Source organism: Branchiostoma lanceolatum, chromosome 18, assembly GCF_035083965.1.
Source record: "Branchiostoma lanceolatum isolate klBraLanc5 chromosome 18, klBraLanc5.hap2, whole genome shotgun sequence".
NCBI lineage: Eukaryota > Metazoa > Chordata > Leptocardii > Amphioxiformes > Branchiostomatidae > Branchiostoma > Branchiostoma lanceolatum.
In genome coordinates this window covers 12,240,315-12,261,926 of record NC_089739.1, presented here as the reverse complement: position 1 = coordinate 12,261,926, position 21,612 = coordinate 12,240,315, and the positions used below count along the sequence as shown (strand labels likewise).

At 40.7% G+C, this 21,612-nt stretch overlaps 1 protein-coding gene, 1 long non-coding RNA gene and 2 other non-coding genes across 6 annotated transcripts; all 4 read right to left on the bottom strand.

Annotated features, from left to right (window-relative positions):
* Nucleotides 1–891: 891 nt before the first annotated feature.
* Nucleotides 892–18,788, bottom strand: LOC136424766 (large ribosomal subunit protein uL5). 3 transcript variants are annotated; one of them, XM_066413418.1, is made up of 6 exons: nt 18,521–18,788; nt 11,478–11,628; nt 10,423–10,529; nt 9,698–9,812; nt 8,828–8,955; nt 892–931 (listed from the first exon to the last, which is right to left on the bottom strand). In XM_066413418.1, exons 1-6 carry the CDS (start codon nt 18,617–18,619, stop codon nt 902–904), a joined length of 630 nt encoding a protein of 209 aa, XP_066269515.1. In that variant the 5' UTR covers nt 18,620–18,788; the 3' UTR covers nt 892–901. The 3 variants fall into 3 exon arrangements, with proteins under 3 accessions (XP_066269515.1, XP_066269513.1, XP_066269516.1); XM_066413416.1 differs by lacking the exon at nt 892–931 and adding an exon at nt 7,573–7,677 and having other exon boundaries at nt 18,521–18,787; XM_066413419.1 differs by lacking the exons at nt 892–931; nt 18,521–18,788 and adding exons at nt 7,573–7,677; nt 12,856–12,945.
* On the bottom strand, nt 16,766–18,208 carry LOC136424783 (uncharacterized). Its single transcript, XR_010753918.1, has 2 exons — nt 18,093–18,208; nt 16,766–17,471 (listed from the first exon to the last, which is right to left on the bottom strand). It is a non-coding gene; the product is annotated as an uncharacterized lncRNA (long non-coding RNA).
* A 922-nt stretch (nt 18,789–19,710) lies between the features above and the next one.
* On the bottom strand, nt 19,711–19,782 carry Trnae-cuc (transfer RNA glutamic acid (anticodon CUC)). The gene has a single exon. It is a non-coding gene; the product is annotated as a tRNA-Glu (tRNA).
* Nucleotides 19,783–20,213: 431 nt separating this feature from the next.
* On the bottom strand, nt 20,214–20,285 carry Trnae-cuc (transfer RNA glutamic acid (anticodon CUC)). Its single transcript has one exon. It is a non-coding gene; the product is annotated as a tRNA-Glu (tRNA).
* Nucleotides 20,286–21,612: the final 1,327 nt, after the last annotated feature.

Genomic DNA, 21,612 nt, shown 5'->3' with positions numbered 1-21,612 from the left:
CCATACATCAATGTATACTCAAAATTTTGATTACAAACAACTTTGATTGTGTATCGTTACTTGGACTTGATTAGTGCTCTGGTTGTAACATTGAGCAGCTTAAAAATCATTTAAGATTATTCCATTTTGTTAGGAACTCATAGGGCAAAAGCCAATGCATGAGTCCCAATTAGATGATACAATGTATTCTTTCTGTTGATGACTTGAGCGATAGTTTTACAAGTGGAATTGTTAGTCAGGATTTTGTCTTTGAAGTGGCTTCTACGAAACTGATACTGCTTAGAATAGATGGTTGAACTTGCACTGTTGTCTTTGTTCATTGTGTCAATCTTGAATACGAGCGAACGGTGTTGAATGTCAGATATAAAGAACGAATGGCTGGAATACAGTGTTGCTAGAGTTCTATATGTACATATCCCTTCACAATTATAAGGACAATACCTTGCAAGATGCTGCCCCCACAAATACCTTCAGCAATGTCACAAGCTCGACTGCAGCAGTCTTTGGATCAAACCAGCAAATCTTGTTGCGTTATGACAGAAGCATGTAGTATTGTAGGTCAAGATTATTTTCCGTGGGCAGTTAATGTTAAATGTGTGGATATGAATGAAAAGAGTAGAGTTACATAATTCATTAGTTGCATAATGATAAGGAAACTTCCTATTAACTCCCTCACAAATGCTCACACACACACACTTGCTCACACATACAAACACACCCTTGCTCACACAAACATACACTCACTCTTTCACACTTGCTCAACTCACATTTTCACATACAACACAAAAGATACACAAAGGATGCACCAATGTTGTGTATACAGAAGTTTGGTTTAATACACGAGTCTACAGACAATACGACAAAACGTCCTTGTCCGCTGGGGGGGGGGGGGGGGGGGGGCTTACTTCCCTGGGAGCAGGATGCCATCATACTGGAACGGAAAAAGAAGGAACATGTTTAATTTTCAAATAAATCTTTGAGAGAATAGAAAAAAAAACCACTGGATATAATAAGTCTTAATGTGAAAACCCACTAGATATGACAAGTCTGGACAGACACTAAAAGAGACCACTGACATGTTTCCAGATATAAGGATCTTGAACAAAATTAAACACACTTGAATCACCTACCCAGCTTTAGTACATTTGGGTGGCAACCTCACGTACAGGTATCATTCTAAGCAAAGTCACGTGTTCGAAACTACGTCACAATGCCAATTTAAAACAACATGTTATTTGTAACATACGTAACATATGACTACGTCACAACTCCAAATACAGTAGTTGGTTCCATATATGGTGATCAACACAAGTCACACTTCAGATCCTTTGTTACCGTTGAGGTCACGGTGTGAGGCGGCTGCAGCCGACAGTGATCCACCAGCAGGCGACTATCTTTTGTCTAGAAAAGGTCAGTATCTTTAGGAGTTGCTGAAGTGATCAAAAACTACGTTTACCGTCTTTCATAAAGTTAGTGCTTTTTTTTAACATGACAAGGGCTTATTCGCAGGACGAAAGTGGCATTCACTGTCAACGCCAGGTAAGCCTAGTAATGGTAACTACCTATGTGAACATGAAAACATCCCAATTTACGCTGTTAAAGTATTCACTTTGGACGCATAGGCCTGTTCATTTGAGACGGCTACCCGCCCCACTGGTAGACGTGACGACTAACAAGTATCTAGTACAGTACCAGCTCCAAAAAAGGCCAAGTACCAAAGTTATCAACCTAGGATTGATGTGTTTCGTATTTTCTACAACTATCGTAGGGTAGAATTCTTTATCACCAAGTACAGTAGAGGCATATTCGCTGGATAGCTTTAAAAACGATTGCAGACAGATGTATGTGCAAAAGTTGAATGTGACAGGCTGTTCAGTGTAATATAACCAGCCCCTGTCGTGCCGGCCGCGTGCCTGCAAAGCTGGTGTGTACGCCGAATGGCGGTTATACCGGCTACATATAGACACAGACACATTATGGGTTTCCAGACGAACTGACGAGAAGCCATCTGACAGCAGTGGGTTGTACTGAGCGGCATCAATTATTCATTTTTCATTTTCATAATATGTTGAATAGGGTGGGTGTGGGAACAAAAGAAGCAATCACATTAGTGGTGAAGATAATAACACTGAGTTTTAATATCTAACGCTGTACATGTGTTGCTATAGCATTTTTGGAAAACGACTAGACTCTTCCATGTGTCGATATTGTCCCGTTGGGCAGTTTCAGTTCTTGGCCTTTGTCTCTCCTGGCCAATTATTCCCTACTTTGCCCTGCCACTACACCAACGCGACGCCACGATATGGGATATGACATGATATGCTGTAGAGCCAACATAGACCTGTCGTACATGATTCTTCTTCTTGTAAGTTATGTCAATTTAACAGAACACCTGTCCTCTGGAAATTTGAGTGAAAAAGGCCAAGAACAGCAGAGTGAAAATCATAGCCATGTTTTACAACAGCCCCTTGAATGTGCCACCTCATGATCCACTCTCGACTTTGCCAATGACGCTAATAAAATTTTTAATTTGTACTTTAGGTCGTTGCGCAACTAGGAAGTTTAACTATCATCAGCAATGGCGAGTCTCGAGGAGGATCCAGTAGTGTAAGCAAATGCCCTCGTGTGTGTGTGTGTGTGTGTGTGTGTGTGTGTGTGTGTGTGTGTTGAGGGGGGGTATGAGTGTGTGTCATTAGTTTGTCAGTGTGTGTGTGTGTGTGCGCGCGTGTGTTTGTGCTTGTGCATCTCTTTGCGTATCTGTGTGTATCTCTCTGTGTATGTGTGTGTGTGTGAGGGGGGCGGATGAGTGTGTGTGTTAGTTAGTTTGTCAGTGTGTGTATATGTGCGTTTGTGTGTGCTTATGATATGAGTGTGTGTATCTGTGGGTGTGTATTAGTGTGTGTGTGTTTGTGCATCTCTGTGCGTGTGTGTGTGCGTGCGTGTGTTTGTACGAGGTGATGATGGTTTGTACGAGTGTGTGTTTATGTGTATGTATTTTTGTGGTTGTTTGTGTGTGTGAGTGTGAGTGTGTGTGTGTGTGTGTGTGCGTGTGTGCGTGTTTGTGTATAGTGTATCATATTTAATCATTTTTGTGATTATTCATTGCTTCGTCAATCACTAGGGAGATCAATGGAGAACTAGACGAAGAGCAACAGAAAATATTGGAAAGCTTGGCATCCGCTCCTGGCGGTGCTAAAACAGAGATGCTGAAGAAGATCCAAGAGTACGCAACTAAAAACATTGAGGCTTGGAAGGAAGTGAAAGTGAAAGTAGGCATCGTGGGCGATCCTGGAGCAGGGAAGAGCACTTTCATCAACTCCATCCGCGAGCTGAAGCCAAAGCAGAAGGGTGCAGCGAAGACCGGCCTTGGTCATACTACATCTGAAGCCACCGAGTATCCCCATCCAAAGCGCCCTGGCATTGTCTTCGTCGACTTTCCTGGTGTATTCCTGAAGAAGGGAACCTCAGACAAGAGCGACTTCAACATCGAACAGTATCTCATCGAGTTTGGGGAGAAGATGGAGGCATGCCACCTCTTCCTGGTCTTCAGCAGCGGTCGTATCCAGCACAACGCCGTGCAGATCGGCATGAAGGCCCGGGACATGAACAAAACGGTGCTGTTCGTCAGGTCTCAGTTTGACAAAGATTTGGCGGACAAGAAGAACGACGATCCCGAATATTTTGAAGGAAAGAAAGAAACAGAAGCGGTGGCCAACTTGATGGAGGAGCTCCGCGAGGACTACATAGACGTCCTGAAGGTGGCGGGATGGGAAGGTGAAGTAAGATCCAGGGATGTCTTCATCATCAGCTGTCACCTTGAGTACGTGCTAAAGGGATCTTGGGACATCCCGAAGTTCAAGAAGACGATGTTCGACGGTTTGGGTGCTTTACAGAAGATGGTGGTCATCAACACCTGCCGCGACTTCTCCAAGAACACCATCAAGGAAAGGGGAGACGTGCTCCGGAGCCAGATGGAATTCATCGCCTTGACAGCAACTAGAGGAACCTACGTTCCTTTTGTTGGCGCTGTTGCTGTTTGGCGTAGGTGACAATAAATATTCATTAATCTTAGCATTTAAAACAAGATTGGCAACAAAAAATGATGTTGCCATGGCGACGATGGTCTCTGTTAATGTTTCCGTTTTTTAGCCCACATGCAAATAAGGACCTCGCATAATCATAACAGTTGATCACATTCTCTACCCAAATAAAACAAGTTGTCCAATGTATGAAAGTCTTGTTTTCACAAAGGAGGATATCGTACCATTTCCTCATAAATTATGTAAATGAGGCCCTCAAGCAAGATTTGTGTGTAATACTGGCCACATTTACTAACTTCCAAATGGTGCAAGATTGAAATCCCCATCATTTACCACTATGGATTTATAGTATTTTGTCATTGATTATGCAAATGAAGTAGAGATTTTCATAATTGATATCTATCGATATTTATCTCTTTCTCAGTTACACATTTCATGTGTTTGAGAGTCCTATCTTGAAATGCAGCTACTTTATAAACTTTCCTTATTAATTATGCATATCAGATATGGATTTGCATAATTGGCATATGATTATGTAATTCATGACTTAAGCTATCTACACACCAAAAATTTTGACGATCCGTCAGCCCCTTCTTGCGTTACATTCTTTCAAAGTTTGAGACCAAATCAGCTCCTGCAGTTCCACAAAAAGCCGCTAGGGGGTCCAAATCTACAGGACCTATTTTCCCAACAAAGAGCTATCAATCACTAAAATACCATGACAATAGCATGTTCAGAACACAAGATTTGAAAAGCGAAAGTTCCCCTGCAGTAGCGTAAAAGGCGCTAGGGGGCCCAAACCCCAATTATTTCAAGGTCTCACACAGACCTACCCAACTACAAAACATGAAGACAATACATCCAGGCATTCTTGAGTTATCGTCCCGTGGGATTTCACATTCCTGTGCAATACCTAGAATTCTTACAAACTGCACACAATATATACCAATTTGGCTCGCTCCTGAGGTGTCGCCAAAAAACACCAAATATCCCTTGTAAATCGTACCAAAAGGTGCTGTTTGAAGTTGATAATTTTTTAAAACAAATGCAGAAGAAATTAATGCAATTGTGTTGAACTCGTTTGATTCCTGGAAAAAAAGTACTTCAGATTCTCAATCGGCCACAACGTACCGGTAGAATGATGGAGCTGTGTCATTTTCTGAATAGCGTTCTTATTATAGAGTAAAACTTTTTGTTTATTCTGTTATATATGTTTATCATGACATAGTGCCATGAACGTGTGCACACTATATCAGGAATAAAAGTTGCTATTTGCTCGGTCAGATTAAGTTATCATCTCACCTATTACAGGTGCCCTTTCTTCGGCGTATGAAAACTACAAAGAGGCCTTTGACCTGACAGAAGATGCAGTGGAACAACTGGCCAAGATGACCAAGAAGAGTCCGCATGATCTCAAGGAGTTCGTGTCGACCAGATTGATGGCCGGGGCAGAAGATCTCAATAGGCATGAGGCATTGGCAGTTGTGAATGACATTTGTAGAGAGCTAGGCTTAGAGACCAGTTTCGGCGAGTTTTTCGTGACATTTTCCATTCCTATAATTGGAGCTGCTTTTAATGCTTCATCTAACCAAGAAAGAATGTTGGAAGTCCTGGATGTATTGATTTCACGTATGCAGGAGTGCGCCAGCGATCTGTTTGATTATGCCTTGACTGTAAAGCGCTGACTGAGGGCTTTTTGTTCTTTGTACTCGACGTTGGAGCAAACAGAATTTTATCAAAAACGTTTGCATTTTGGCTTATGAATTAACTAACCAAGAATCTTTGATAAATTGCAGAGGTACATGTAGTAAAGACGTTTGGCTAGTAATGTTACAAATACAAAGTAGTGAGCATGTGGATGTTAACTAGATTTAGTTATTTCAGAAGCTTCAGAAAGTGAAATTGATTATGTCAGAACTTGAGACACACTCTATGAATGTTAAGGATATAAATACATTTATCTTTGCTCATAAAATTAGATGATGTTTTTATTCAAGCATATTAACCAACTTAACCACTGCATGTTGTATAATGCTGTTCTATGTTATGTAATATACTAAATGATCTAGTTATAGTGCACCCTTGTTTTGCATGTATTGATCTGATTTATAATTATTTGAGTATCTATACAGAAAAGATCATCGACTGTCAATTCTCATATAGGACTGTTTAGTCATAGCAGATGCTGTACGGCTGACATCAATTAGGATTTTTATTTTTACCATAGTCAATATTTACTGAAGGAGGCCACTTATATCTAGACAATGTGAGCAAACCATACATTTATGTATACTCAAAATTTTAATTACAACCAACTTTGATTTGCATCGATATTACTTGAACTTAATTAGTGTTCTGGTTGGAACATTGAGCAGCTTAAAATCATTTAAGATTATTCCATTTTGTTAGGTACAGGTTTCAAGATGGACTCTTAGGGCAAAAGCCAATGCATGAGTCCCAATTAGATGATACAATGTATTCTTTCTGTTGATGACTTGAGCGATAGTTTTACAAGTGGCATTGTTAGTCAGGATTTTGTCTTTGAAGTGGCTTCTACGAAACTGATACTGCATAGAATAAATGGTTGAACTTGCACTGTTGTCTTTGTTCATTGTGTCAATCTTGAATACGAGCGAACGGTGTTGAATTTCAGATGTTAAGAACGAATGGTTGGAAAAGTGTGTTGCAAAAGTTCTACATTCCTTCCTTCACAATTATACGGACAATACCTTGCAAGATTCTGCCCCTGCAAATAGCTTCTGAAATGTCAATCTGCCTTCTACAAGTGTTTCTGCAGCTCGACTGCAACAGTCTTTGGATTAAAGCAGAGAATCTCATTGCGTTATGACTAGAGGGGTATTACCAACTTTGTAAAATACGCAATTCAAAATATGGAGATGGTCTATCTAGGCACAGACGTACCAAAATTTGGGCAATCATTGGACTCTAACCCCCCTGTACATACCTTAAGTTTGCACATGTTGTAATGGGAATAGTCCATTTTTGCAATAGGGGTCTATTCTGTGTGGAGAATAGATTTGGAGTTCTGATACTCACTGTAATGTCTTTTGACCTCAATGTGCTAATACTTTTAGGGATTAATTACTAGTATGTTTGCATATTACCTTTTAATACTTTAGTATATAGTTACGGTACAAACTTCTGGGGGTATGTACAGGGGGGTTAATATTGAAAACAATTACCCAATTTTTTTTACATTTTCATATTCAGATAGACCGTCTCCGTATTTCTAGGTGCGTATTTCAGCAAAAACTGCACTTTTGAAATAGTACCTCCCCCTATTATGACAGAAGCATGTAAGTTAGCATTACTTTCCGTGTGCAGTTGATGTTAAATGTGTGTGATACCTTGAGTTGCCCAATGACAGAAATTTTCCAATAAATCCATCACACTTGCTGACACACACACACTAACACAAACACACGCGCACACACACACTCATTCACACTTGCTCAACTCACATTTTCACATACAACATAAGAGATACTTGTACACAAAGAATCCACCAATGTTGTGTAGATAGAAGTTTGGTTTATTACACAAGTCTACAGACAATACGACAGAACGTCCTTCTCCGATGGGGGGCTTACTTCCCTGGGAGCAGGATGCCGTCATACTGCAACAGAAAAAGAAAGAAGAACAGGTTTAATTTTCAAACAAATCTTTAAAAATTAGACTACAAACAGTAGATATGTCAAGTTTTTTCAGAAAGAAGCAGACACCTTTTTGAATACAAATACCTCGGAAACTACATGTCCTGTACAAACAATAAAATTAAAGATACCCTGATGTTCTCTAAGTGACCTGTAACTTTATAGTGCACGTAAAATGTTGGGCTTAGGCCAGGCCAATTTAAATTTTTGGTTCTTAGATTCGTTATTTCCGATTACATGACCAACCCTAGCCAAAACCTGCTGACCTTATCCCTTTTTTGGCTGGACATAAAATTCCAACAAAGAAAAAAGTAAACATTGTACATCTTTGTTCAGTTTATCTATTTGCCTGTCCTTGTACAATTGCATATCTGTATAATCAAAATAAAATGTTGAAAATACGCATTTCAGTTTTACAGGGTTAAAATTCTTTGTTGGATCACTTCAACTGAAATTTATATGGAAAAAGAAGACAATCTTTACTTCCAGACCATAATTTTTTACAGAAAATTGGAACACAACATAAATTTCATTAGGCCTTATTGCACTCTAAGGTCTCATGCCTGAATTACTCCGCGTGTAGATGCCAAAAGAGTGCGGGCTAAAAAAATAATTGGGCCCCAAAGTCAGGTGTTTAAGTCGATGATAATTTGCCTTTGATCGATCCCACCTGATATAAGAAGCATTTGAGATGAAAGCTTGTTCATCTCTGACAGGATAAGGCAGGAAAGTTTCGGCATCCAAGCGATTGCCGGACGTACACGCTATTTTGACCTGAGTACTACGGTCGGGCTCTCTCGGCACCAGAAAGCCTCTTGCGGCTGGCAGGTAACGGCAGTTTTAAATGCCATTACAGATCGCTCCCTAGGTTATATTTTGGTGACAAATTTTTCGTTGTCTAAACTAAAGATCGTGTGTGCTTGCAATAGAAAGTAAAACATCTCCGATAACTCCATGTTTTTATTGGAATTACGGCCATGAAAGGTTTGTGTTTTAACGTTATTTCCTATGATTAGTATGAAATGGCCTAACTGGCGTGTGAGACCCTAAGACTGGCCCGTGGCCTGCAGGCCAATTTGAGGTTCTGATGAAAAAATCAAAGTTCATACTAACCTTCTGTTGGAACCAGCGCATGGAGTCTTCCTTGGTGATGCGGTGTTTGAAACCAACCCTGCCAGACTTGTGCTTCTTACAGCTCACGTTGAACCCTGGCCGGCCGAGCACCACGTAGAAGTCCATCCCTGCGGTAAACAAACAAATAAATAAACAAACACTTTGTTTGGAAAAGATGTACAAACATTTTACGTTTCGTATCATGTCGTCCAGTGGTTAGTGACCCTGCCTCTGGAACAAAAGGTTGTGAGTTCGAATCCCGGCTGTGTTGCTCACCCGACATATACGCTACGGAAAAAGGTCACAGTCCTTAGGACAGGACGTTAAGCCGTGGTCCACTGTTCATTGTGCTTGTCGAAAAGAGCTACGGGAATCTCCCATGTAAACTGAACCTGTTAATGGCGTCTGTCTTGTTTGTCACGACCAGTGGAAGAATAGCTCCTCTGTTCATTGATACATGAAAAATTTGCTTGAATGATTATACCTTAGAGTTTCCTCTTTCTAACAATATCAGTCATTTTTTGGACTTAACTATAGGTGATGGGTTTGATTCCATGCGAAAATGCCCAATTTTGTGCATCATTTTTGACGGGATTATCCCCTAACATTTACTAAAATTGGAGCGGTTGAAGAAAGTTAAACTCAGTTGCTCCTTTAGCTAGAGGGATATCCTTCATTCCCATACACAGTTGTTTTGGCTCAGAAGTATTTCCTGGAAGAGATGGTCTCTAGACTTGAGAGTGTGGAACGTCGAATTGAGACTTAAAATAAACTGGGGTGTGCCCCCTTATCTGTTCATTGAGCTGAACTAATGTTAGTAGTACAGGGAGAACTGTCTGACCAACAAGATTCAGGCAGTGTAGTACTCACCGTAGATGCCAATGCTGGGGTCGTACTTGATTCCCAAGTCGATATGCTCGGCAATACCGAAGCCGAAGTTGCCGGTGGCCGAGAAATTGTTCTTCCGCAACTCGTATTCCTTCACCTGTAAGGAGGCACCAAAACTTACTTGTAAGTCATCTCTCTATATACAGACATATATTTTCTATATATGTCTGTTGACTATAAACATACAGGACTTGAATTGAGCTTTTTATGGGTAGTGTAACTAACAAGTTGATTTGTTAAACACTGGATTTTCAAAACGTCCTGCATACTGCTATACTTTTTTTACATAATACATATACACGGCATGTTTCAATACCCTTCTCAAACAAACACCAACTTATCATACTTTTTCCATTGCTTCCTATCCCCTAAATTTAAGTTGCTTTTCTTTTGAAACATGCTGATAAATACACCTGTGCATAATTGCTGGTATAGAGTGATTACAACACACTAATAGATTATCATTACAACTTAAAGGTTTCCATACAATTTAACAATATAAAATCATCACAATTGTTAACTAGGACTACATGATATGGCAAAGCAAGCAAAGTGATGACCACAAGGTTTTAATACAGTAGTTGGGGGGCAGCCCTATATTCCAACACCCCCTATGTTCTGAAACACCTACGGGTTTGGGTTTGGGTAAGGGGGTGTTGAGAACATGGAGTTTATAACCAGTAGGTGTGACCTTGATCTCAACTGACCTTCAGCCCACGTTCCAAGATCTCCTCGGCCTTGGCGCCACGCACCGTACAGTGAACCGCGATCTTCTCGTTTCTACGGATGCCGAAAGACCTCACTGTGTACCGGGCTGGAAAGGAACAAGAAAGCAATTTGTCTGCATTTAATCTTCCTTCTGTGCAAAATGTTGTGCATTCATTGACTTTCGCTTTGGTTTTATTTCATGGTAGTAGGGAAAAGGTGGTTTTAGCAGTGTCTTAAATTTGTTCTTGAAACGATTCTTTTGAACACAAGCAATATAGGGAGACACATATGCACAGTATAAATGGATTTAAAGTGCCGAGGTCACTGTGAAAACAGCAAAAATGAAACCACTACAAAGGTTTCTAGAATTACAGTACATGTACCAGTACATCCAAGTTAAAAAGCCCTGGTAAGGATACAAGCTGAAAATTTCCATTCTCTGCTATATCAATGTAACAAAACCTCAGTTTAAGACTCATGGGGGTGTAGTGCCCCTGTTCCCCTCTTTTGGAAAGGCCCTGCACTACCTAAACAACAGATGTATTTAGAACAATTTTGAAAAAGATAAAGAAGTTAAACCGGATAGTGAGTGAGTGAGTGAGTGAGTAAAATATCACATCTTTAAAAGCACATGTCAACATTTAACTCACAAAGACATACTCAGGGTGTCATGAATTCACAGTGGACAGGGCGAGAGGTCACCGTAAAAAAATGCACAAACAACCACAAAAGTTTCCAGACTTACAGTACATCTAACTTTGTTAACATGACCGGGTAATGATAAAAGCTGTCATTTTCTATTCTCTACATCATCAATGTAATAGAACTATATTGTAAATGCAGAAATGTTCGCGGTGGTTTTATGTTCCAGTTATCGTGAACTTTCAGCGCGAACTTAAATCACCGCGAAACTTTTTGCCCACCTATGACTGTAGCGTTACTATTGTTTCAAACGCCGAACTTAAAACCACCGCGAACACTCCATTTTCTTAATGTAATTTCTAACTTAAATGCATTTACAGTACTTCAAGTCTTTAAATTCCGAGCCGCGTACCTTTGGAGAAGACAGGGGTCTGTCCGGTCAGCTGTTCCAGCACCTTGGCGGCGCGGGTCAGTCTGTCTCCGCTCTCCCCCACACAGATGTTCAGACACAGCTTACGGATACGCAGCTCGCGCATCGGGTTCTCGCGGCGAACTTCCTTCTCCTGCGGGAATAAAGACATTCCATCATCATCATCAAGCAATTCGGTAAGTGAACTACTGTCCCTCATCTGTGGTGGCGTACAAAGACAAGTATTCCAAGTTATCGAAAGACTATAAAACATTCCAGTTTTAACCAACATTAATCAATTTTAATGCAACCCTGAATTCTTGTATTCACAAACAGTGCAAGCTTTCTTTACTCACAATTTTTTCTTGAAAAAAGAAGTCTTGACTCTAAACTTTACTTGATTCAAGCCGAAGTAATGGCTACTAATTATTAAGTACTAATGATAATGTTGAATACATGTACATCTTAACATTTTTGTACATCTCAAGAGCACCAAATTATGTCCAATGTACAATGAAGTACAACTGAAAGCAAAAACGTTGGACTGTGTCAACTGATAACAGTTTTTCCCAGAAATATACAAGCCTTGAATCGCATAGATTTTTACAAACCACTGTGGTACTGTACTGGTACACAGCTCGCAACTTCAGGCAATATTACATCAGTAACACCACTTACAGCTGAGGAACATTTCTTTGCTATTGAATCTTTTCTACCCTCTAGGAAAGGTCCATCACATTCACACAACAAATTTTTACGTACTGCTCACTAACACTGATTTTTTTTTCAGTATCTAAAACTTGTGTGAACAGATTTAAGACTAGTATGAAGGTTTCATTTAGTCTTGTTCTTAAGTACATCATGATTTGTCGCTGTCTTCGTCAAGATCGTGCTAAGTAGTTCATTATAATCTGCTTGTAATTTCATTTTTCCAGTGGGTCAAAGTAAAACCCTTTCGTCCATATGACGGACACACCAACGTGCCCCCCTCCCACTTTTAAAGCTCGCAGCGAAAAGCAACATTTTTCTTTTACTTTCTGACTTTTTCTCTTGCCACTAACAGTTAAAAAACGAAGTAGCAATAACAAGATTTTAGAGGCGTATGTCTCTTGGGTAAGTTTCGAGGGAGAAACTTTACAAAGAAGGTAAAAACGTCGTGCAAGACGGGACATCACACTAGCTGGGGAAAAACCATCCTGTGAATATGCCACACGGAAGTCGCTATTTTTTAGACAATCTGGCAGATACGCTAACAGATTTCGTCCCCAAATCATAGTTTAGGACTTATTGCATCTTACAAATTATCTAGATGTGATATTTAAGGCCTGTAGTGCCTGGATTGAAGCGGATTTTTATTGATCCAACACGTCGAGTTACTTACCGCCATCTTGATTTCGTGAAAAGAGAGCGCGTGGAACTATGGGAATTATGAAGTAACATTCTGCAGTTTGTTTACGAGTCGCATGATGGCGCTATTAACTGATCTGTCGTTTCAACCATTGAAAGTTATATGGAATATTTTGGTATGAAGTGTTTGCTTGTCATCTAACTTGTTATTTTCACGTATCATATATGCTCTGAAGTACTAACGATGGGGAAAACATTATCAAACACCATTGAATATGTGAATGTTAGGTTTTAACCAAGCAAAATGCTCAGTTGAAGATATCACTTTGATGCTTTACATACAATAACCCCTAACGTTAATAACAGTACATTTGGGATACTCATACAAATTACAATGTAAAGCGTTGTGCATCTCGAAAGTACAGATGATTTCAACACTCAATTGTGCCGTCGTGGGTGGTGTGAAGTTGTTTGTAGTATATTCTAAAGACCTGTACCGCTTTTCTGAATACCAAGAGCTCTTCAAAACCCGTCCTCAGTGTTTGAACGACTACCGAATGGCTCAAATTCCCGCTATCGAAAAACCCAAGTGAGTGCCCAGGGGTAGATTCCATCCGCTCAAATCTGTCCAAGTATGCACATCTCCAGCAAAACACTGTTAGCTGGCGCTAGAGAGGGGCGGAAATGAAAAATGCTAATACAAAGGAATATCTTTTGACCAAGATGCCGAAACAAGTTGTCAAGAGAACTTCTGGTCCGACTCTGAGAAGGATTGAGGCGGCATACGGCACACACGTAACAAGAAACAGGCGCCCAAGGTAAGAAAAGAATTCCGTGCCAAATCTATGTGTTGTTTTTATGTGCATCTAATCAACAAGTGAACTCATTCACCGTAGGCCACATTTCTTCATGTTTTGAATCAAATGCTCAGTTTCAGATAAGAAAATATGAACTCAGAGAAAAGAAGGGAAAAGTTAGAAAGGAAAGAATATCATAATGTGCAAATCAAGTCAACAGAAATGTTTAAAAGAATTAGACGCTCAAATAGAAAGACTATCTTATCTACAAAACAGGACAGTACAAGAACGCTCGAATATTTTTGGTCATCTATATTTCTACAGTACAGCTAGGGAATAATGATTAAAAATAGATACCAGTTATAATAATTTAAACATAAATTCAAAATCAACGTTAATTTGATATGTGGTGGAATTTGTTACAATATATCGCATATACGCAATTTTCATACGGGGATTGGTACTTTGTTACCATGGTTACTGGACAAAACCCGTCAAAAATCGTGTTATATTTCCAACCTCTCGAATTCTCTGGCCATTTCCTTCCCAAGAGAGATCTCAAACTTTCATGGTTTACGAATTTTTCGATGGCTTGGTGACAAACTACGCGGAACCACTTACTACTTCGGGCTGTTCATTGGCTGATAAGGACGTGACCTTTGCAGACCACAAGCAGTTCCCCCTACACAACGTCATACACCGTGTAACATTTGAAGTGCTTTCCAGCGCTCATAACGTTAGATGTTGCGTCAGAGAGTTGCAGTTTTTCTTTTGAATATCCGGGTTTTGAGAGCCTTATATGAAAGTTTTGTTTGGTGGAATGTGTCTAAGTGGATCATTTATATGCCGAGTAGGATTGGAATATGGTTATTGAGATTAAATTGAGAAGAACTACGTGTGTGTGGTTTCTAAAATGTTCACTCAGATATTTTGGCGCGAAAAACTGGTCTTCCCATAATTCCCCAGCCCATTCAAATCTCTTTTAACCGATTATTTACAATGACAGATACGTATAGTTGCTTGCTATGACGGGATATTTGTGATATGAATAAGCTATTCTATATACCTATCAACAGCAAAAGCACGTGCATTTCTGCCTCTCTTTTCGGTGTAGTCGAATATATTCATGATAGCTCTCTTTTTCTAGACTCTGCCATACCAGCCTCTTCGGGTCGCTGGGAAAATAGTAGAAATTGGCCAAATAGAGTCAACTGTATGAAGGGCGTCGGCTATGGAGATAGAGTCCAATATTGCAGCCCTGTAACTGCGGATGGGAATGTTATCCTCCATGGCCAAAGTCCCCCGGCAAATGTTCTCTCTATAGCCGACGCGGTTAGTCTGGTAGAGACTACTCTTTTTCTAAAATGAACGAAGGTGAAACAAGCATGAATACGGCTTTTTTGTGGCTCAGATTTGAACACTTTTAAGTGGAGGAAACATTCATCTCTAATATTTCCTCGAAAGTATTCAAACGAGCATGCAAGGCAACCCAACATGTCATATCACGGGGTATAACGTACGTCACGGGATGGCCAGACACATTCGGTGGTCGCAGAGATCTATCAGCCGCAACGCGCAGACACATTCGACGCGCCGCGGAAAAATCAGCCGTCCGCGCGGACCTATCAGCCGCAACGCGCAGACAAATTCGACGCCGCGCGGACCTATCAGCCCTTCGCGAGGAAAACTCAGCCGTGGGACAGCGCCATCAGGTGTCTCACTACTGCCTTCAGAGAGCGCTGGAAAGCCCGCGCCAAGGTAGGTCCTCCACAATTTCCTTCTCTAGCGTCATATAGAGACATCGACTGGTAATCTAACTAGGCCTATCAGGTGCCAGACTATCTTAGGGTCATCCGGAGCCAGAAATAATCGGCAGGTCTTCAAATTAAGTCGAGATATAGGGAGAACAGTTCTCAATCGGTGACACACCACATCGAAGTTGTCAAGGTAAACAGTGGCTAATGCTGTATTTTGGGCCATTAGAAGCAAAGACATCGGCGGTTTTGACGTCTTTTAGTGTGATTGGGTGTCCAGAACAACGTAACATACTCTGGAATTGATATAATATGCCCACAGAGCGAAAATATGTGGTAGAAGTGATACCGCTATATAACGCCCCCCTCCCCCATCCTTCAGTACGAACCACCATGTGTAGAAGTACTAGAACGATGTTAGCTCTTATAGCAGTATTAAAGCCATAAAAAGCGATACTGTTGTGGTCATTTCAATGAAGATGCAGAGTCATCAATGTTTATCCAGACAAAGGCATTCATTTTTGGAATTTGCATTTCAGCCATGGAGTTTGATGAGTAGGACAGGTTTGTGCATGTGACCACAAATGTAAAACCACCTGTTCTACCCTACAAGTCCAGCCTTCAGGAGGGAGATGAAGAACCACCTGACAAGCCATGCCTTGGGGAGGGACAGGGTACCTGGTCTTCAAGTAACAGCACCAGTGGATCCCGTTCAAACACCAGCACCAGTGGATCCCGTTCAAACACCAGCACCAGTGGATCCAGTGAGGGTTCAGTGTCTTTGGAAGAGTCCAACGAGTCTGATGACCTACCTGGTGTGGTTTTGCCAGCTGAAGATGTAGAAAAGGATGTCTCCTCCCCCACACGCAGGACTACAGTGCAGTCTGTGTACACATTGCAAGTGCTAAGCGAACAGCGGTTCAGTAGCTGAACACAAGCGTCGCTGCCATGGGGCTGATAAAGGACCAGCAATTTAGTGTGGGTTGTGCAATAAAGACTTTATTTATGCTAGAGACTTTCAGGATCACTAAGTTGAATCATCCAAGGAGTGCCCAGTTTGTCAGAAAGAGTTCAAGTGAAGAAGCACATGATAGTGCACTCAGATTGGGATTTTTGTGACAAACGTGGAAAGTCCTTTAAGTCATAGTATAAGAAGTCCTGAAACATCATCACAGAACCCATGACAATCCCAGAGTAAAGACGTTTGTCAGTGCTACAAGTGTGAACACAGATTTCATAAAAAGGAAGAACTTGTGTGTAATCATGCAGTAATTCTGGTTCATATAATTATATTTGTTGTTTCACAAGAAGGTATACCTTGTGTATAGTGCACCTGTACAGTGACATATTTTCATCTGTAGTGTTGGGAAAATCACGGCGCCGAGACTCGGTATTTGATTGGTTTTGACTTTGTTCTTCTTTTTTCAAGAGTCAATATTTATAAACGATCAGAATACTTTAATTTGTAATCTATAGCAATAGATTAAGCTACAGTGCAATATGATTACAACATAGTCATTTGCCAAGTGATGTATAACAAGATCAAGATCATGGTATTGCTATTCAGCAAATATATATTTTGTAAACAACCAGAATAAATCTAGTTATATATAACTATATTTTGTGTGTCATTTTTGGATTAACATTTCAGGAAATACGGATGGTCAGTACAATTATGCAACGCTGAGATGGTCCATTACCTACATCTGTGAATATAACAACCTGACAAAGTATAGTCTTCATCCAATATCTACTCAATACATATCTCTATGAATATATAGATTTCTACGGCAAATATGGAGTTATTTGAATATTCCAGTTGTACATTGTATGATTTCCGTTGCTTAGTGCCTTTCGTATAAAGGGAGAGAAGCCTACAGTCCAGAAAAAGTGTCGTTGACGCTAGCTCGAGTAGGAGTTGACCAGGAGAGTTGTGTCTCTTTCTGCCTGGGACTTGCTGCAGTGCTGTCATCAATGCCAATGTTATCTTCTGTTACCCATACATCGTCAACTTCGCGTGTTTGCTTTCCAGGTGCCCGTTGTTTTGTTTCTACACCTTTTCCGCGGATGTAGTGTCAACCTGAGTCGACGAGTCATTTCTGAAAAATGTCAGGGTTGATTACTTGCAGTGACACATTATACCTGGGTAATAGTAGTAACAATATAGTAAACAATCTTGCGAGAAACGTATGAGATGTTCGTTGAATCATCTAGATGAGGATAATCCCTTAAAGTGATAAAAGGTATTCCCCGCATATCGCCAAAATCAATCGAGGCGACAAAAACACTATTGCCTGTTAATGCTTACTATACTACTACATAAGATATTGGCCGTAACTTTACTGGAAAATGGGGAGGGGGGCGACATATAGCGGTATCACTTCTACCACATGATTTTCGCTCTGTGGGCATATTGTATCAATTCCAGAGTATGTTACGTTGTTCTGGACACCCAATCACACTAAAAGACGTCAAAACCGCCGATGTCTTTGCTTCTAATGGCCCAAAATACGACATTAGCCACTGTTTACCTTGACAACTTCGATGTGGTGTGTCACCGATTGAGAACTGTTCTCCCTATATCTCGACTTAATTTGAAGACCTGCCGATTATTTCTGGCTCCGGATGACCCTAAGATAGTCTGGCACCTGATAGGCCTAGTTAGATTACCAGTCGATGTCTCTATATGACGCTAGAGAAGGAAATTGTGGAGGACCTACCTTGGCGCGGGCTTTCCAGCGCTCTCTGAAGGCAGTAGTGAGACACCTGATGGCGCTGTCCCACGGCTGAGTTTTCCTCGCGAAGGGCTGATAGGTCCGCGCGGCGTCGAATTTGTCTGCGCGTTGCGGCTGATAGGTCCGCGCGGACGGCTGATTTTTCCGCGGCGCGTCGAATGTGTCTGCGCGTTGCGGCTGATAGATCTCTGCGACCACCGAATGTGTCTGGCCATCCCGTGACGTACGTTATACCCCGTGCATATGTTTCATAGAAAAGACAATGTCGAATGGCGTCTGAAATGAAAAGACAAACGTATACAGGTTATTAGAAGAGGAAACATTTTTCACCGAAGTATCTAAACCAGCATGTCGTATTAATGTGAAAGCATGTCGAATATCGTCTGAAATACTTAGAAAAGAGAAACACATACTTTTGGAGAGCCTGACTTCGTTTCCCCGTCCTCGGTTGGCGATGTAGGACGGCTTCCCCTCTTCCCACCACCGCGTTTTCCTCTCTTCTTTCCCGCCATGGCAAAAGACGACAGAAATCTCTTCTAAGCCTCTTTTAGAATGTCAAAATGATAGTCGCTGTCTCTTGAAAGATAGGATGGTCACTAGGAAGTTGTGGGACTCCAACGTAACGTTGAAAAAAGAAAGCTATCTCGGTCAGATCTTGTCCTATCCCCCTAGTTTTGCTCCAACTGTCATCACCAAAGGAAGGTTGTATGTATGCGCATGCTGCTAGAAACAGGTGTCTGAATGTGATTTCTTCGTTAAGCTCATTTATGGAAACACCTGTTGAAATTGTGATAGGATGTAAACAAGTTTTGCCGTGCAAGGGCGCTCCATGCGAAATTTTGTAGCACTGCAGGAAATTATTCCGACAGGTGCACTGCTATATATCGCCGTTATGCATTGTTGTTATTTACTCCAACACTTATCTAGATGTAGATGTGTACACTTCTTCCTTCCTATCGCCGTTATACATGGTCGTGCACGTTTCTTCAACTCTTTAATAGAAGAGAGGTTTTTTTACCGTGCAAGGGCGCTCCATGCGAAAGTTTGTAGCACTGCAGGAAATTATTTCGACAGGTGCACTGCCATATATCGTCGTTATGCATTGTTGTGATTTACTCCAACGCTTATCTAGATGCACACTACTTCCTTCCTATCGTCGCTATACATGGTCATGCTTTTCTTCAACTCTTAGAAGAGAGTTTTTTGAGGGGAGGGGGGCAAGCCGAACGGACAGGTGGATGATGGTTTTGATTTGCAATACGTGGTAGATCCGTTGGAGGGCGCTATAAAGCAGCCAAGTCAATAATAGGACGACATGAAAGATCATGAAATTTCCCAAGCCACCCGTTTCTGTTACAAACAGCCTGCGTAACGGAAAACGAGTGAGTTATCTTAAACACGACCTGATGAAAAAATTACGATGAACACAAACTAAGAGACAAAGTATGAATTATCATATAGATCAAAACACATGCAATTTCATAACACAGCAGGGTAGAATAATGTTGTTCTGTGTCAACGCCAGGTAGCCAGGCAGCTAATATGACGTTTGAAAAAGGAAATTGCTTCTTTTTAAATTTCACTGCAGAAAATAAAAATGTGCTTCCCACATCGGGAATCGAACCCGGGCCTTGGCGGTGAGAGCGCCAAATCCTAACCACTAGACCATATGGGATTCCTGCAGTTACCCTCTGTCGTCTGATTTCCGGACTTTCCAAGGCGCAAATAGATATTTCTTTCTGGAGAGAGAGAGAGAGAGAAAGGTATTGAAAAGAAGGACAAATGGAAAGAAAGAAAGGAAAGAGAAGGAAAGCAAGAAGGGAAAAAGAGGGGGAGAAGGCTAAGGAAGACCAATATCTAGATGTATTTATATAACGGCAGCTTGTTCAAGTTGTACACAAACTGGAATATAAAGAATGTAATTGATATGACTGTAGGTCCAAAGGAAAATATTTATCGTATCATGAAATTGTTCAGCGTTTACTAATCTCAAAAGATGGACGAGAAAAAATGGATTCTGTAATTATATTCCTTGTCTATCATGATGTATAACTGTAAGGAAACAGTTTGGAATATTGCTGTAGAAATTTTAGTGAAAAAAAAGTTTTCCCACACCGGGAATCGAACCCGGGCCTTGGCGGTGAGAGCGCCAAATCCTAACCACTAGACCATATGGGATTACTGGTAGGTCAAAGCGCCTAAAATTTTTAAGTACATAGCAACAAGAAAACGCAGTTGTCTTGACTTTTCCGAGAAAGACTTAACGAAAGAAAGAAAAACAAAGAAAGGAAAATGGCGAAATAGAAAGAGAAGACATGCATTAAGAACGAAAGCGAAAGAAAGAAAATAAAACAAGGAAGGATGTAATTAAAGGCAACCAACGCAATATTAGGATTCCAAAATATGGAAATAAAAAAGATGCTGAAATCTTAATGGTATAGTGACATTTATCAACACAATTGAGCACATTTTCGTAATAACTTCATACTTTGAGCATTTTAAAACCGCGCAAAAACGTGCACTACAAAAAACCCGGCGACGATTTCAGTGAGATAGTTCTCACATCACAAAGACGTCGTATTTTTGTATGATGGACATCGCTGTACATTGTCATAGTGTTATTTGAACTAATAATGTATAGAAATGACTACATAAATTGACTTTCAAAATCCAATTTTCTTGCCCTAATATTGCTTGGGCTTGAATATATCGATAGCTTCTTTAATAATAATAATAGACGCTACGAGATGCAGTCACTACAGAGCTACCGCCTCCTTCGCTCTCCGTAGACAATTTTCATTTTCTCCTGGGAAAAGCAGACCTACACCTACGCTTAAATGAAACACTTCTGTTCCCATTAACCTTAATAAAGAACCCCCAGGGGTAATCATCTTCCCCGCGGAACTAATAAGCAGACTGGGAGAAGTTAATTAGGCAGGTGCAACCTGAGTCATCGGATTGGTGACTCACCTAACGTCATTAACGCTTCGCCCAACCTCTTTTTGATTTGTGTGGGGTCGTCCAACATGGCGACAAATCTCCAAGCAGATTCTTCTGATGAAGACTTTTGAATAAAAGGTCGAAACCGGTAAATCGTTGTGTCTCAGCCGTCATCCTTCTGACGCCCATTCAACTATGACAAATCTCCAAGCAGATGTTTGGTTTCTGTCCGCTTTTTAAGTAAGGCTTTCCAAATGTTGATCTTATAGGTTTCTACGCTAATACTTATACACCCACCCTCCTAGGCCCAAGACACCGTTGTACAAACGCACACCACGTATCTGCTTGGATATTGTGACGTAATTTTTGCTACACAAGGGTCAACGCCCGCCAGTATCTATTTTAGACACAAATATCTATTTTAGATATCTTTTTTTTCATGATGATTTATCGACAGATGTTTTAGAAAGAAAGTCGGAATAGAATTCAATCACAATAGAATGATTTGGATATTTGCGATGGTTCATTCAGATTTCGTTTGAAAAACTCAAATCTTTCGTCAGTC

Bases quoted from the DNA above. Each gene is read 5' to 3' on its own strand.
- LOC136424766 (XM_066413418.1), bottom strand. From the start codon at position 18,619: ATGGCGGGAAAGAAGAGAGGAAAACGCGGTGGTGGGAAGAGGGGAAGC. The intron at 10,530-11,477 runs GTACGCGGCTCG...GTTCCTTTCCAG, and splicing joins GACCCCTGTCTTCTCCAAAG to CCCGGTACACAGTGAGGTCT. The intron at 932-8,827 runs GTTAGTATGAAC...TTTCCGTTCCAG, and splicing joins TGCGCTGGTTCCAACAGAAG to TATGATGGCATCCTGCTCCC.